Source organism: Nicotiana tabacum, chromosome 6, assembly GCF_000715075.1.
Source record: "Nicotiana tabacum cultivar K326 chromosome 6, ASM71507v2, whole genome shotgun sequence".
In the NCBI taxonomy this organism is placed as follows: domain Eukaryota; kingdom Viridiplantae; phylum Streptophyta; class Magnoliopsida; order Solanales; family Solanaceae; genus Nicotiana; species Nicotiana tabacum.
This window is the reverse complement of record NC_134085.1, coordinates 205,526,382-205,542,017: the sequence shown is the minus strand read 5'-3', so window position 1 is coordinate 205,542,017 and position 15,636 is coordinate 205,526,382. Positions and strand designations below refer to the sequence as shown.

General features: G+C 37.6%; 1 protein-coding gene and 1 non-coding gene across 2 annotated transcripts; one reads left to right on the top strand and one right to left on the bottom strand.

Annotated features, from left to right (window-relative positions):
• Positions 1-1,824: 1,824 nt before the first annotated feature.
• Positions 1,825-6,100, top strand: LOC107807444 (surfeit locus protein 1). Its single transcript, XM_016631823.2, has 6 exons — positions 1,825-2,039; positions 2,194-2,294; positions 2,729-2,967; positions 4,513-4,684; positions 4,769-5,052; positions 5,668-6,100. Exons 1-6 carry the CDS (start codon positions 1,901-1,903, stop codon positions 5,735-5,737), a joined length of 1,005 nt encoding a protein of 334 aa, XP_016487309.1. The 5' UTR covers positions 1,825-1,900; the 3' UTR covers positions 5,738-6,100.
• A 267-nt stretch (positions 6,101-6,367) lies between these two features.
• Positions 6,368-13,907, bottom strand: LOC107807443 (uncharacterized). Its single transcript, XR_012711136.1, has 11 exons — positions 13,336-13,907; positions 12,980-13,237; positions 11,975-12,217; positions 11,652-11,801; positions 10,084-11,565; positions 8,857-8,930; positions 8,651-8,732; positions 8,437-8,562; positions 8,213-8,319; positions 7,270-7,427; positions 6,368-6,861 (listed from the first exon to the last, which is right to left on the bottom strand). It is a non-coding gene; the product is annotated as an uncharacterized LOC107807443 (transcript).
• Positions 13,908-15,636: the final 1,729 nt, after the last annotated feature.

Genomic DNA, 15,636 nt, shown 5'->3' with positions numbered 1-15,636 from the left:
TTTAAGGTTAACCGAACGCTTCCTCTGACTCATTTTTTTACGTAACAACGATATTAATTTATCGTACTCCATGTAAGCGGCAATTTAACATCACACTGTGGAGGGTTTGAAGAAAAAGTATTAAATGAATTTTCATATAATTCAAACGCTTTTAAATAAGCTTGGGGTGCAGAATTTTTTTGTATAAAATCCTGTATTTGAATTATTGGTATGTCAGTTATCCGCAAAACACTTATTGGTGGGCCCAAATTTTAAAGCAAAACGCAGTATAATACTGCATTTTCCTTAAACGCAATATTGTACTGTGTTTTGCATTAAAAAAAATATTCCCAGCAGATTCTGCAGAAGTAGGCCCAATATTAATAGGGAAATGCAGTACAATATTACATTTAAGGAAAACGCAATATTATACTGTGTTTTCCTTAAAAAAAATTTAATTTTTTAATAATACGCAATATAGTATGCGTTTTGTTTTAACGGCTAACTTTCCGTTTAAGAAAATAAAACACAGCATTTTAGTTATTTATATAACTTTTTTTTTAGTAGTAGAAATGTATTTTTTGCCAAAAAAAAACATTATAAAAGTTTCGGACTCCTTGCCTTACCCCATACAATTATAGAGCCGGCCCTGGAGTGGTGGTGGAACAGGAGGCAGCGATGCTAGCGCCAAAAAAAAAATCGAAAAAGCTGGCGGGTTGAAGATGCTATTTTTTTCCCTTTCTCTTTTTAATTTTTTGTCATTCTCTAATTTAGAGACCATTTCACGCTCACTATGCGCATGTATATCAAGAATTTGTCCAACTGAGTTATATTTATGCCACACTGGTCAAAGGTAAAAAAATGATTAAAATATTAGTTTTGATTGAGTTCAGGCACTGCCAAAACCTCTTCTCAACAGCACAGTACCAATAACTCTTGTCCACCAATATAAGAGGGCAGAAATCACCTGCCCATTTCTACCTTCAATTATGGATCCATTAATGTGTTGGTCATACAAAATATATCATGTTTCGCAAACTCACCGCAGGCGTCAATGAGGAAGAAGAATCCTGCATTCTGGACTTGTAATCATTTACCATCAAACTACTCTTAGAACACAGCCCCAGGTTGCGCCACTACCAAGGGTAGAGGCCGGGGCTGAGGCAAAGCTCAGCCTAGAGCCCGTGCAGCAGCACCTATTGCCGAGCCTCAGATCGAGCAGGATGAGGAGATCCCTATTTCGGCCGCGCCAGTTGTAACAAAATAGCTACATAAATCATCAATCAACCAGAAGAAAACTGGAAATTTTTTGCGTCTAGCTCAGAAGTGAAACGAATCAGTTGGAAAGTGAATAAAGCATATAAACAATCTGAATGTGAAAATGTAATAAACAATGAAATGTACGAGCTTATTAGTGCACAAGCCGTAATTAAGAACGACACATGCAAGCATATAAACTCGCGCCGCAACGGCGTATTATCGGCAACTAAAAGGGCTGATTGCGCTACTCTTTGTTCAAAGCGCACCAGTGACGAATTCTGATTGCCTTTTCTATAAACTATAAAATAACAAAATTAACATATAAAATAGATATAATTTTCATACTTAAGATCTCCGGCCATTTTCCGACTATATGAATGGAGACGATAGGCGGCGCGGCTGCAGATTATTTAGAAGACGAGCAGGATCCGAGATTTTATAAACGGCGAAGTGAAGTGAAGCAAAAGGAGCCCTAGTTTTACTTGGTATTGGGCTAGTAGCCCGTCAGGAGAATGTGGGCCGTCTTATATCAAATATCGCTCAATATTCACCTAAATTACCAAAAACCCCTCGAAGTTCCTGTAATTTTCGTTTTCGCCCATAAAGTTAATCGAATTTTAATCAAAACGACGACATTTTGAATGGAAGCTTCAGTAGGATCATGGCAGCTTCCATCTCTAAAGCCCTAACCAGAAATCTTCTCCGGCGAAGTGGTGACATTACACGAGAAGTGCAGCTTCGGTTCTGCTCCGCCGCCACGTCAGCTGCAGCCATCTCTGCCCCTGAAACTCAACCTGCAGGTCTCACCTTCTTCTCTCTTCTTGTCAAAGTAAATATTTTTCCTGATTTAGGTTTTATGGGAAAATCTTCTTTTGTATTTTTTGCTTTTTTCCCCCCTTTCTCGTTGCTGAATTCAGGTGATCTGAATTACTACATTTTGTTTGTATTCCTCAGAGAAAAATGGACCTTCTAGATTGTCAAAGTTACTGCTTTTCGTACCTGGGGTTATCACCTTTGGCCTTGGAACGTGGCAAATCATCAGAAGGCAAGAAAAGGTTAAATCTTAATTTCCAAAAAAAAACATTTATTTTGGTATTTTAGAAGACTTCTCATTTCCCTATGATGCAATATATTGTGTGTTTCAATCGGAGAGGCAAAAAACACTAGAAGTTCCTCCATCTGTCTAAGCGATGGTCAGCACAATTACCAAATACATGTGTGCTTGTGTGAGGTAGCAGGTACCCGAGGTGCGCACAAGCTTGCCCGTACGGTCATCCAAAAAGATTTAAAAATAATAATAAAGGAAGCGTGTTAAAAAGTGCTGTTGATGCAATTCTTTTCAGATGGATACATTTTGTTGCTTGGTTTGATCAATCACTGTGTCTAAGTTCTGGAGTGTGGTTTGTTCATATAGTTTCAGTTAATTTGCCTGTTTATTGAATGCAAGATTGCTTGAGAAAGAAATTGTAACACCAATCACTATTTGCAGATTGAAATGCTTGAGTATAGACAAAATAGATTGCGAATGGATCCTCTAAACTGCAATGAGGTTTCCCCTTCTAGTGAAAATGTGGATTCCTTGGAGTTCCGCAGGGTACTTTGTAGTGGAGTGTTTGATGAGAAAAAGTCCATTTTTATAGGGCCCCGCTCCAGAAGCATTTCAGGAGTGACTGAAAATGGCTATTATGTTATTACTCCTCTCATGCCTTTGGCAAATGATCCTAAGAGGTACGTGTACCTAAAGTAGTTTAATTTTGGCATGTTTTGTGCATTAGTTGTTTTGGGTATCTATTTCTGGCTCAAACTTGGTTAATCATTAAACAGGATTTATTCTACATCTAGTCACCTGCTATATACGTTAAAAGGAAGTTACTTAATACTGAATTAGCAGTTGAAATGTCACTGAGTTACGATCTTGGGTTATTACAGAGAGCATAAAAAGATTTGGTTGATGTACTTGGCTGCACATAAAAGAATCAATATTGTCGTTTATATAGTCTTGAAAATAGCTTTCTCTTCTCATTTACAAGAATTTAGTTCCCTTACTTTTATTTTATTAATTTCATTAGTTCCTTTACTTCTTCTAAGTCTGGTGCATGAAAAACAAGCATTTAGTTCCTTTACTTCTTCTTAGTCTGGTGCATCTTTTTAGGACTTCGTCAAGTGTTTACCCCCCCATAACTCCACTTACTCACCTATGTATGTATCAGCTCAACTGCAATACAATATTACGGCCGTTCAGCTTTCTTATTGCATCTTATGGTTCAGTGAAATTTGGTTACTCTTTTTTTAATTTACTTCAGTACTCTTGGGATTTGATTAGGATTGAGGTGAGTGGATTTATTGATTGATTAATGTCTCGGTTTCTAGACTGTTGTGGAACTAATTCTTACACCATCTACTACCTTCTTTACTCTCCTTACCTTTGTATGCATTGGACCATCCATCATACGATCATTGAGATATCCCCTAGATCAATATTTCTGTTTGCTTTACTTTTTTGGCACCTTTTCATTTGAATTATTGATCCTTTTAGGAAAATCACTTCAAATTTATTGTGCTGTAATTTTTTGCCTTCTTATATCTTCTCTTGTTGTTATATAGTTCACGAATTTTACATATCCTATCTTAATGTTGGTCCTGTAGTGCAGATATAGCGAAACTCGATGAGATGTGATCCCCCCCTGAAATTCTCCATTATCGAACTTTTGACCTTCTGGTTGTCTGGAAATGTTAATTATTGACTCTCCTTGCCCTATTTCTTTGAGCAAAGGCCGCTCCATCCTCATACTCCTTCCACTTTTGGCCTTTCTTTGTGTTCCCATATAAGGCTGAAGCTACCCCGGAATTTTATTTGAGCAGATAATAGAAAAGAATTACGATGAACTTTTGTAGGGAAGTCATAGCAGACGCATCTTTGTATAAAAAGTTTCTCAAAGTTTGTAACTGCGCAAAAATCGAACAATAGCCCTGTTAGGACATGTAGAATCTAACAAAGTTCCTCCGTTCCTTTTAAATGAAGAAGCTCCTCCTTTCTTTAATTAAGTTGTAATTTCTTTGAGTAGGCATATGGTGTATGTTTTCCCTGATTTAACTTTTACATAGATAAAATAAATTATGCATCACACAGTTAGCCCCCCACCCCACCAAATGGGGGAAAATTCTTGAAGAAAATTTTGGAAAGAGTAGGACGCAGCTATGGAATCACAAATTTTCATGTCTGGCAAAGAAGTCAGTGGCTAAATCTGTCTAATCGTGTCAAATTCTTTTCAGCGTGCAGTCACCAATTCTTGTCAATAGGGGATGGGTCCCACGAAATTGGAGAGACAAGTCTTTGGAAGTGGCTGGGGCTGATGACCAGCCTTCAAGTACTGCGCCCCCATCTCAAGAGAGTGCAAAGAGCTCCTGGTGGATGTTTGGATCAAAAAAGAAGAAAGTAGAAGAGGTTTTTCTCTTTCCTTGCATAGTTCCTGATTAAAATCATGTATATCTGAACATGACACCTGATGGCAGTGCATTCAATCAACAGGATCAACTTCCAACTGTTAAGCCCACAGAGGTGATTGGAGTTGTTAGAGGAAGTGAGAAGCCCAGTATATTTGTTCCAGCAAATGATCCCAATTCGTTCCAGTGGTTCTACGTTGATGTTTCAGCCATTGCTCGTGCTTGTGGACTCCCTGAGAACACACTCTACATTGAAGACATCAATGATAATGTCGACCCAAGCAATCCCTATCCACTTCCAAAGGATACAAACACATTGGTTCAAAGTTCTGTAATGCCGCAACAGCATCTTAACTATACATTGACATGGTATTCCCTGTTCAATATATGTTCTAATACATGCTTCTGAGTTTTTTGCCATTGATATATCGATCTTTCCTCTCATCTTATTGAGGCTGCCTCTTGTCTATGTCTAATGCTAATACTTTTATCAAAACTCGAACGTAAAAGAATTTCATCTCACTAGTATATTTTGATTCCTTTTACCAACTTCTATCTGGCAAATCTTTTCTTATCACGTTTTGATGAGCTAATATTGGATTCCTTAAGAGTGAGAAAATTAATTTTTTGTTAAGATAAAGTATATTGAGCTGGCATCATTTCTTGTTTATACTAGACTTCCACATGCATGAAATAGATTCATTAATATTTGTGATACAAAACTACTACAACTCATTGTTTAGAAGTTTCTAGCTCATAATCAGTATAGATTTCAATTGGATGATACCTAGAGAACTTCAGTGCTGCTGTTATTGACACTACTGGCAATAGAGGGAAAGGGGGATGTTTGCTTGATCCGTGTTGCAGACTGGAATAAATTAGGGGACAGCCCTCTAAACAAAAAGAATAGTGACGATTTGGATTTCCTCTTTTTATTTGTTCTCTTTACGTTTACCTGATGTTTTCTTTTTAAATTTTTGCAAGGTATTCTCTATCAGCTGCAGTAACTTTTATGGCTTTTAAGAGGCTAAAGTCAAAGAAAAGCCGGAGATAGCGAATCGTTTGAGTTGTTTCCTTTGAGGGTATTTGGCAACGTTAGAGCAACTAGTCTGTGAGGCAATGCTGCTATAGCAGATTAGCTTCATCACATCGACCATTTCTAAGGAACGCAAAGCTGCTATATTTTCAACACGTCATACACCTTCATTCGCTTGGCTCCTAAGTTCTACAGGCGAAAACAATCCATATTTAAATGGTACAACCCAATAAATGCCCTTTTTGTAGTATTCTCGAGGTTTCGTTAGGTAGCATTTGCATGTCAGCTAAAAATTGTTTGATATTTGTTCTTTCAAATCCCAAAGGCATTTTCTCTGTCTCTGGAGGAGAGTTTTATCTGAACTACAGAACGAACTTCTGCTTATGACAATGCATCTAACGTAATGCATGTGAACCCTTCGCATTTTTTTATTCACAAAGAAACATAGCTCCTCGAAGAGGTTCAATTTGGCCAAAAACGTATTCCAACGGAAAGAGATTGCTGATTTGGGCATTCAATAGCTTGCCGTCCGAACTGATTCAGGACAATAAAATTATGATCCAGAAGGAAAGTAATTGCTCTTCTGTGCATGTGGTAGTTCGTACTGATTAAAAACTAGGTCAAACCGAAAATCTATTTACTCCCACGTAAAACTCAACCATCGCAAACTGACATTCATACACTGATTCTTTCCGTACACTTTATACACAAATTTCACTGCCTACACAATAAATCAAAGAATGGAAGACCTATGGGAAACACATCCACTGGAAAAAAGAAAAATAAGGAAAGCAAAGATAACACCGACAGGGGGAACAGGAAGAGTAAACCAGACCCAAAGAATGAAATGAATATAAAACAGAACCCCGAAAAAAGAAAAACAGATTTTACTTCGTTGAATGGTGATATACAAGGGGGTTTGTGGTTGCTTCACCATGTAATGCTTGCAATAAAGCCACAAAGTTGAAGAGACTTTCTTCTGAAAACCACTTGAGCTTCCATTTCTGGGGACCCAAGACAGGTTTTCTCTTTACGAGCTTCGTATCCTCGACTACCTTGCCCTCCTTCAATGTAAGAGGGAAATCTGACATGACACCTCCCAAAGTCAGGGTCACACAATAGCAATCTGTCATTTCAATTACCTGAAAGTTAAAGGAAATCCATATCATCAGCTTTGTTTCTTTACACCAAACAAAAGAACTCTTGATTTCTTGTATTCCAAAATATAATTTTTATCAAGGTATCCGAAAATATTTTCCTTTCTACATTTCTCATCAGGATGGATGGCATTGAGACAAAATCAGTGTACACGAGCATGCTAGTAAAACCGACTTATGATATGACCCTAGAAAAAGGTTCCATATAAACACGAATGATATTATATACTCATAACTCAACAATCAAGGGATAAACTGTTGAAAGGGACCATGTATAGGATGCTACTAGATTGATATACTTGGGTGGGTTTTGGTTTTGGTTTTGGGGGGGGGGGGGGGGGAGATGCTGCTGCTAGATTGATAGAAACAAATGTTCATAAACAAAATAATTACCACTTCAGACACGCCGACAATGGGGCAACAAGAGTCCAACGAGAAGTAGGAAGAGCAAGATACACTCTCCGAAAGGGACCCAATTAGGGTTACGTCTTCCATGCACAGAAGTAAATGCCTTTCAAGCACAAATAGTGATCTCCCCAGCCATGGATCCTCTGTCAATGACATAGAAGTTTCATTATAACCAACAAACCTAATTCACTGCAGACGTGTTATCAACCTAAGAAAATCACATTTATGTCGACCAGTATATGTACTCCAACGCAAGATGGACAATTGTTTCCTTGTCCAACAACATCCAAATCTCCCCAACCCCCCAACCCACAACCGAAAAAGGAGGAAACAGGAAAAGTGGAAAAAAGAACTGAAACCAAATTACCTACACAATCAAAGGAGACACAAAGAGAGAACAACAAAAAGGATGCTATTTCTGCTAGCAAAAATAGATGCACGGCTTAGGGGTAAAAAGAATGTTATTTTCTGTAGCATGTAGATCATCTGTTTAAGCTAAATAATGGATTTCTGCTGCCTAGCTAACTAAGTTTCATGTTTCATAAGACATAGTTCTTTTTCTTTCATGTTGGTGCTACTTACGGCCATCTTATTTCCGCTGCCAATCAAGTTAAAACTTCTTTGGATAAAGTAAAAGTGATTGAAGTTATAACGAAACGAAATGGAAATGCTTGCAAACAGGCCACCCTTTCTTTACACCAAGAAAGCCTTACTAACTAAAAACACTTAGCCTTGTACAACAGAAGAAGCAACATCTCAATGATGAACTTCTGACAGAACAAGAGCTTAACCTACTCATCAAACAATACGGCTATTCACTTTTTCTTGACATCAGCACTGAAGCTATAAGGACAACTCTCAGTCCATGTTCGACTGCATCAGTATATGGATGAACCATATAGAAAACTGCAAGAGCAACTAGAAATACCTTTAGAACTGTTGCACCAGAACATCACCATTGCATACTGAAGGATGCTCATCTTTAAACCTCCACAAACATGCCTTTCAAACAGATCAGCCTGAACCTGCTCCAAACTGTCATTCAAATTTCCAAAACCAGCACATGATGAAGTGGAAATCAAAGTAGACAGTACAAAACTTGAAAGTTTTGTCACATAACCAATTTAGACGTACAGAGCCAAGATAGATTACCTTTGCAGAGAAAAATTATTTTCCACCGCACGTGAATCAGCAGACGCCAATATAGATAAAAGTTCTCTGGAAATGTCTATGCTTCTGGTCACAAAGATGTAGGTTGTTTCGCATTCGAAGCACACTCTACTTGAAAGAAAAATGGAACACAATAAGGTCTTTGGAAAAGTACGAGGCAAGCAAAACAAAAAGAAATGAAACAGAACCCACAAACCTTATAATCTGGAGTCCCAAACCCACAAAAATCTCTCTCTTCTGTTCAACACCATGACATCCAACTAATTTAAAGCTTGAACCTGCTAAAAGCCAACAGATAAATAGTGCTTGTAAGTATGCAGAATCATTTGAGTCTCACAAGTATAAACACAAAGAACAAAAACTTCACATCTTGCAAAAAGTTCATACCACAGTAAAGCTAACCTGACCCATCACATGAGTTTTCAAGGAGTAGCACATGTAACTTATGCTCGCTGCTCAAGGTGACAGCAACTTCACTGTAGGTTCAGTAGGACACAGTAAATAATTTGGAAAGAAAACAGTAGCTGAGATAACTAAGGCTCACCAAAGTATATGCATGGCAGTGCCTAAACAAAACTACACCACAGAGAAACAATCTCCAGATGATCTCATTGAGGCATATGATATGTTTAGTGAAACTAAAGTCGATTCCCACATGGCAGAAAACACTGGAAGATTATATCTAGGCGTCCCATGACAATTAGCAAAAACACGCCCAAACTTTAGATAATATTATCATCCTGCATAGACCAAAATAATTGTAGCTTCTTCGTGCAATATCTATCTAGTTTTACTTTTGAGACTTCCTTCCCATGCATGACATACTTTAGAAAACTTTTTCCACTGAGACCAATTTTTTCCCGATGAATCAAATAATCATTTCATTTAAGATATGAATCAACGTGTCTCAAAAGTTCCAATATTTTCTCTTTTTTCTGTTTTATATAAATGCAAGTTGCAATAATTTTATCACTGAGCTTCTTTCAACTTAGTCCAGTTAAAAGAGCCAACTACACTTGTGCTTGATTCATAAACTTAGTTAAGATTTTCCTTCCTTTACAGAAATTAGTATATTTAACCTTCAAGAGGAGTTAAAGAATTCCATTTAGCCCTTTTGCGGGCAAGGCAACAGAATTGAACTCCCATAAATAGGTTCACCAGCTTTTATAACCCTCTGTCACATCCTGCAAACTGAGGAACATCCTTCACACCCTTGAAACCACTGTTCCAATCCACGAACCACTTCACATTGCAATGAGATAGCTGAGCATTCTTAGGTGAGGGTGTGAAAACTGACAAAGAACGGTTTTAGAGCAGTGGCAGCTACAAGGGGTTCAAGCTTAGGTTAATATGTTGATACATAATTTTGAAGGAACAAGATGTGCAAGCTGATTATTTGAACACCAGAATTCAGAGAGGAAAACTAAATAATTTTAAGACACAGGGGAAAAGAGCAAAAGAAAGTTTATATATATAGTGGAAATTAGAATTGCCTCCCAAAATTGCCAGCAGTTAACTGACAAGCTCATCACCATTCATCAGAAGTGCACGTAGTAGACAATTTAAGTGTCTGCTGTCCACAAAGCTCTATTCCAGTTAGATTAAAGATTTCACGAATGTTACATCTACCTTTCAATGCACTGAGATCTTTCCTCTAGCAAACAGTTGCATATAATATATCTCTGACAAGATTCATCAACTCCAGATTCTGCAGCCTTTTTGCTAAAATAATTCTTAATTAGATTTTCCGCCCCCCGTAATGATGGGTTGCTCTTGGCATGAATTTGCCTGCCACAACTATCAAGGGTTATTCTCATTGCACTTTGGCAGGAAGCTCTCTCTGAAGTAAACTGTGCTTCAACCCCCACACCATCTCGAAAACCATTTATTTCTACATCTGGTTTTTTGGCTTCTGCTGTCTTATTATCTTCATTTTCCTCACACAATGAGACTATTCTCCTAGCTGGTTTCCTACGACGCTTTTTCTTCTCCAACCAATTGACGTCCTGCGTCATCACTTGTTCACTTTCAACACCTTGTCTGTCGGTAGAGAAATGCCCTTGCGAGGAGGAAGCATCTGATGCTCTGACCACCATGCAATTAGAGTTTCCTTCAACGCCTAAACTTGCTGGGAATCTACAATTTATTCTTATTGGATACAATTTTTCATGGGATACATCCATATGCAGATGAACTGGAGAGCAGCTATCCACAGTCCTCTCTGAGAAGTTGTTGATAGGAGATTGATCAACCAGGGACATTGAGGTCAGTTCAGGGTATTCATCATCACTGCAGCTCGTATCACTATCAGAAGATGCAACTGAGAAGGACTCAGCGGACAGCTGCAGGAATTCTTCTTCCAAGTTTTGGCGTCGATGCAGGATATCCTCCTTGTAATGAGGAGGTGATCCTGTGCTAGCCAAGGATGATTGAAAATCCAAAATATTATCAGTATCAGTAAGTGGTGGAATATTGATCTTGGCGCTCATTTTAACACCTCTTTGAATTGAGAAGGATTCAGATTGTGGGAGTATCGTAGTTGGATGTAGAGGCACTTCATTATTTATAGGTCTAAAACTATCCTGATGCCGGCTTCTAGTAATCTCAACGGACTCTGCTGTGTTATTGCGGAAGATTTTGGAAGCTGCTTCACCAATTTGGTTGGGGTACTGAAGCATATTGATATTAGCAGACGTCTCTGCAAATGAGTTGTCAGATTCTAGTATATTTGTGCTGCTGTCATCTCCAGAAGCCAGCATAGAGTCGGATAAATATTTTGAGGTCTCTCCGAGCTGTTTTTCTCTAGTCTGGTGTCTTAAGTTCGTCATCTCTGTGGTTACTGGAAACAGTCTCTTTGCCTCTAGCAAGACCAACAAAATTGTCAGAAGAGTCATTTATCCAATCTTTGAACTCCTGCAGCCATACATCAGATCTTTCCTTCTTCATATTCTCGATACGGTTCATCAACTCAACTATTTCAGCTTCCTCATCAGAAAGGGCATTCTCCTCCTTGCTTTGGTTGTCGATATCAAGAGACACAGATTCTATATCAGAACAAATAGAAGTATTCTGTTCTTCCGTCTCGATACTAGCAACACGTGAGAGCTTCTTCTGCAATAGGTATATCAAGATGAACTCAGAATTGCTGATGGGTATAGTAAAGCAAATTAGAAATGAGAACCTAAGGAGTTACTGACCCTTTTTGTATTAATACTTCCTTCTATTTTGGCCCCATCTCTTGCCGGTGAATAAAATCCAAAGCTAGCAGGCCGCTTTTGCCTGCTGGCAATGATAATTTGCCGCTGCCATAACTCACTTGTACAGATTTTCTTTTCATCTAGCTCCATCTGTAGTGTGCAATCATGGAAGAAAAAAAATGGGCAAGTCCGAAGACTAAAAGTTAGATGAAGGGACAGATTCCTCTGTAAAACTCTGAGCAGAGGATGGACAAAAAGAAAATTTAGGAACAGAAACCGACAAGTGATACTGATACATAAAAGATTTCAAACGGATAACTCACCTTCTCTGGATTTGGAAAGAAACTGAACACTTGAGCTCTATACCAACGAGCATAGCACAGAGGATTCCCCTCTAGCCACAAGCTTTGAAGAGATGACAGGCCAGCAAGAATTTCCATCTCTAAGAAATTGGAGATTATATTGTACGAAATATCAAGCCCTTGAAGTGACTTCAAATTTTCAAGTCCACGCAATGTTGTTAGAGCATTGTTCCTCAACACAAGCTTAACAATGTGACATGAGACCTGCATTTACAAAACCTCTATAAAACAACATGTTGTAAGCATTGTCCCATGTACTTCATGCTCGTATAGACTTCACGCAACATTACAGAAAGGGTGCTGGAACAACAAAAATTATGTCACATCAATCAACATTGTAGAATTAGCACAGGATAAATAGCAAATAGTACTTCATGAGAGGCTTTTAAGACCGGCTAATTTATGACTAAATATTACTTTGCGCCTCTTACGACTTCGAACCCTCCGAGAAATGGATATAAGACCAACTTGGCCGAAAAAAAGATATTTGAGACTATACTCTATTGACGTACTATCCTTCATTGCATCTAAAGTAGAAAGTTTTTGAACACTATCGATTTAGTTAAGCCTTTTCTCCTATCCTTTTTCTTCATTCCAGCAATGAGGAGCATGGAGTTTCTCGAACTGGTCAGATAATTGCCACAAATGCAATTTTACCACGTCATTTAGAGTTGATAGTGCAAGTATTTATGACTGCTCCAAATTTCATTAACTCTGATTGGATCCTCAATCACCATTCTTTGCATGAATATGGGTTGTGCTCGAGAACTGATTGGTCATCGTAACACGCATACTGCTTGACTTTATGAAGATTCCATTGGATTCTAGAAGCTCGAAAGGCACGATTCCGAAACTTAAGAAGTTCTATAATAGTAAGGACCAATTTCTTTTCATACTCATAGCAAATATTGTTCTTCGAACAGACAATAAAACAGTATTGCATCGAAATAATTATGCCATATTTACCTCAATAAAGGATGCAACATTTCTCAGGTGATTAAACCCCAGATCCAGATGCTTCAACTTGGTGCATTTGCGCAAATTATCCACTTTAGCAAACTTATTTCTGCTCAAATCAAGAGTTTCAACAGCAGGAAGAAGTTGCAATGACTCATCCATCAGTACCAAGCCATTACGAGCACATGAAATAAATGACAGTTTATTCCAGTGTGGAGAATTCTTTATATCAGCAATTCTACTAGCAAATATATGCCTAAGAGCATCCTGCAAACAATCCAATCAATCACACAATCAAAATGCTTAACCCAAATAAATATATAGCACGTGTAATTCAATTCACAGGCAAAAAATTATAAACTCACAGTTGAATTATGACATATTAATTTCTCTAAAGTGTGCCTTAATTCCAAGAGTCCTCTAGCGGCAGAAGTTGACAGATCACATCCTCTAAGTTCCAAAATTTTAAGTCTACCAAACGGCAAAAGAGACAACGGCGTCGGGTCCCGAGCAGGAGGCGGCAGCACGGAGACAACCTTAAGCGATGTAAGAAGGCGAAGAATCCGGCGAAGCTTCTCGAGCGCACGGTGGTCACCTAAATCGGAAACGTAAGCACGCAAATAATCTACAGGAGCTCCTGATAGAAGACTCTCGAGCTCCGACAAGGCTTCGAGCCTAGAGTGCACGTAGTGAAGACCAATTGGATTCAATTTAAGCACCAAAGTCCCTTCGATCAATGATTCCACATTGTTTTCGACGAATTTTACAAGCGAATCTAAGTATCTATCTCCGGTTACAAGCACCATCTCAAAATTAGGGTTCCGGTGATTTGAATTAATGAGAAAAAGGGGGTTTTGGAGGAATTGAGAGCAGAGAAACGGCCATGGCTGTTGTGTGTGTCTGTGTGAGAATGAATGACTTTTGCGAGGGGGGCGCTTTTGGGTTAATGATTGGGTTTAGACCGGTGGGGGTGGGGTTAGCGAAGCAATTTGCTGGAAGACACGTGGCGTGCTGGAGTGGGACCATTACGCGCTTATATCGGACATAATATCCTCAAGAGTCAAGTCCAACGCTACTATTAAAATTTCCATTCGTCCCAATTTCTACGTGGTCAATAAGAGGAAATATCCTTTGAATTTTTTTAACTTTGTAATCACCGCATCTGAATTTTTTGTACCATGAAAATTGATGTTAATAGCCTAAATTGTGTTTGCAATCAAATAAATAGCTCGCAAGTAGTTTATGCAGGCAGTTTTACAAGCAACTCATGCATGCAGCTTGCAAGTAGCTTTACAAAAATCTTACCATAATTTTTGTATATGATAAAAGTGGGTCTTAAGAGATGGGTAAACTAGAAGCGACACGCGTCAAGAATGATTACTCAGCAGTGACTCAACCATGGTGACATCGGATGCAAATCTGTGGCCGGATAAGAAGCAATTCAAGGTATGACTGTTATAGAAATGTTACATAATTTATAAATAGAGACTTTCATTCTATTGTAAAACATCAAGAAATACTGAGAGCAAAAGACTAATATTGTTTCTCTCATTCTTTTAAGTTTTGTATAAGTATGCTCGAAATTTTTCAATTATTATTGATTCTGGTGAGAACATTTTTAAGCTCAGGCTTGTTTCTTCTTCAATTATACTTATTTTAATCGCTTTGTTCTTTATTACTTTATTTTATCGGATCAATTTAATCCATGCGTCTATAAATCACGTTTCAATTGTACTATTTTACGAGTAAATAACTTCTTGAAACAAGCAGCTTGCAAATAGCTCATGCAGACAGTTTTAAAATAGCTCATGTAGGCAGCTTACAAGCAGTTTCACGAAAACCTTACAACAACTTTCAGAAAAAAAAGCCTCATAGCAATTTCCTTTATCCTATAAATACGAAGCCAAAATAATTCATTTATACATCAATTTAAATTAAATAATATATTAATTCTCTTTATATTTGTCTTGAATTATTTATTTTACGGTCTTTATTTTATAATAGTCTCTTCGTTTTGTTGTGTTGTACTTGTACCATGAGAATTGATGTTTCTTTGTTTTGATGCCCACATGTACAGAAACTGACAAACTTTACTACATCGATTAACTTGAATTTTTGTACGACGACCTAAATTAGCATAAGCTTTGCATTATTTGTATCCACTTGCATTAAACGAGATTCCGATCATTTTTACTTGTTCATTATATTAAATTAAGAGAAAAATTATTTTTATTTATTTTATCCTTATTAATTACTTATTCCCCAAATTGTTTTGCAAAACTTCTAAAATGCTATTGTTATAAGAAATTATATGGTAAAATATATACTAAATTATTATTTCTTAAGGGGCATGAAAAATTTAAAATGGACAAATAAAAGTGAGCGGCGGGAGTATGTCCTAATCTGTTTTTGGCTGGCAGAATGATAGATATTAAGTTATTATTCTAATCTAGCTTCTTAAATTAGATTTCAAACGTCATTATTGGTGTCCTAATATTTTTTGCGTTTCCACGAACTATAAAAGGAATATATTTCTTTGTTTGGTAAGGAATTAGAAGAAGTGACGAAGTAAGTATACAATGATTAATAAGTATGTTAAATAACCTTACACGTCAATCTTTTCAAACTGTTCTATTTTTTTATTCACTTCCAAATTTACTAAACTT

Excerpts from the sequence above, each read along its gene's own strand:
- LOC107807444 (XM_016631823.2), top strand. The coding sequence starts at position 1,901 with ATGGCAGCTTCCATCTCTAAAGCCCTAACCAGAAATCTTCTCCGGCGA. Across the intron at positions 2,295-2,728 it reads TCATCAGAAGGCAAGAAAAG|ATTGAAATGCTTGAGTATAG; the intron begins GTTAAATCTTAA and ends CACTATTTGCAG. Across the intron at positions 5,053-5,667 it reads CTTAACTATACATTGACATG|GTATTCTCTATCAGCTGCAG; the intron begins GTATTCCCTGTT and ends AATTTTTGCAAG.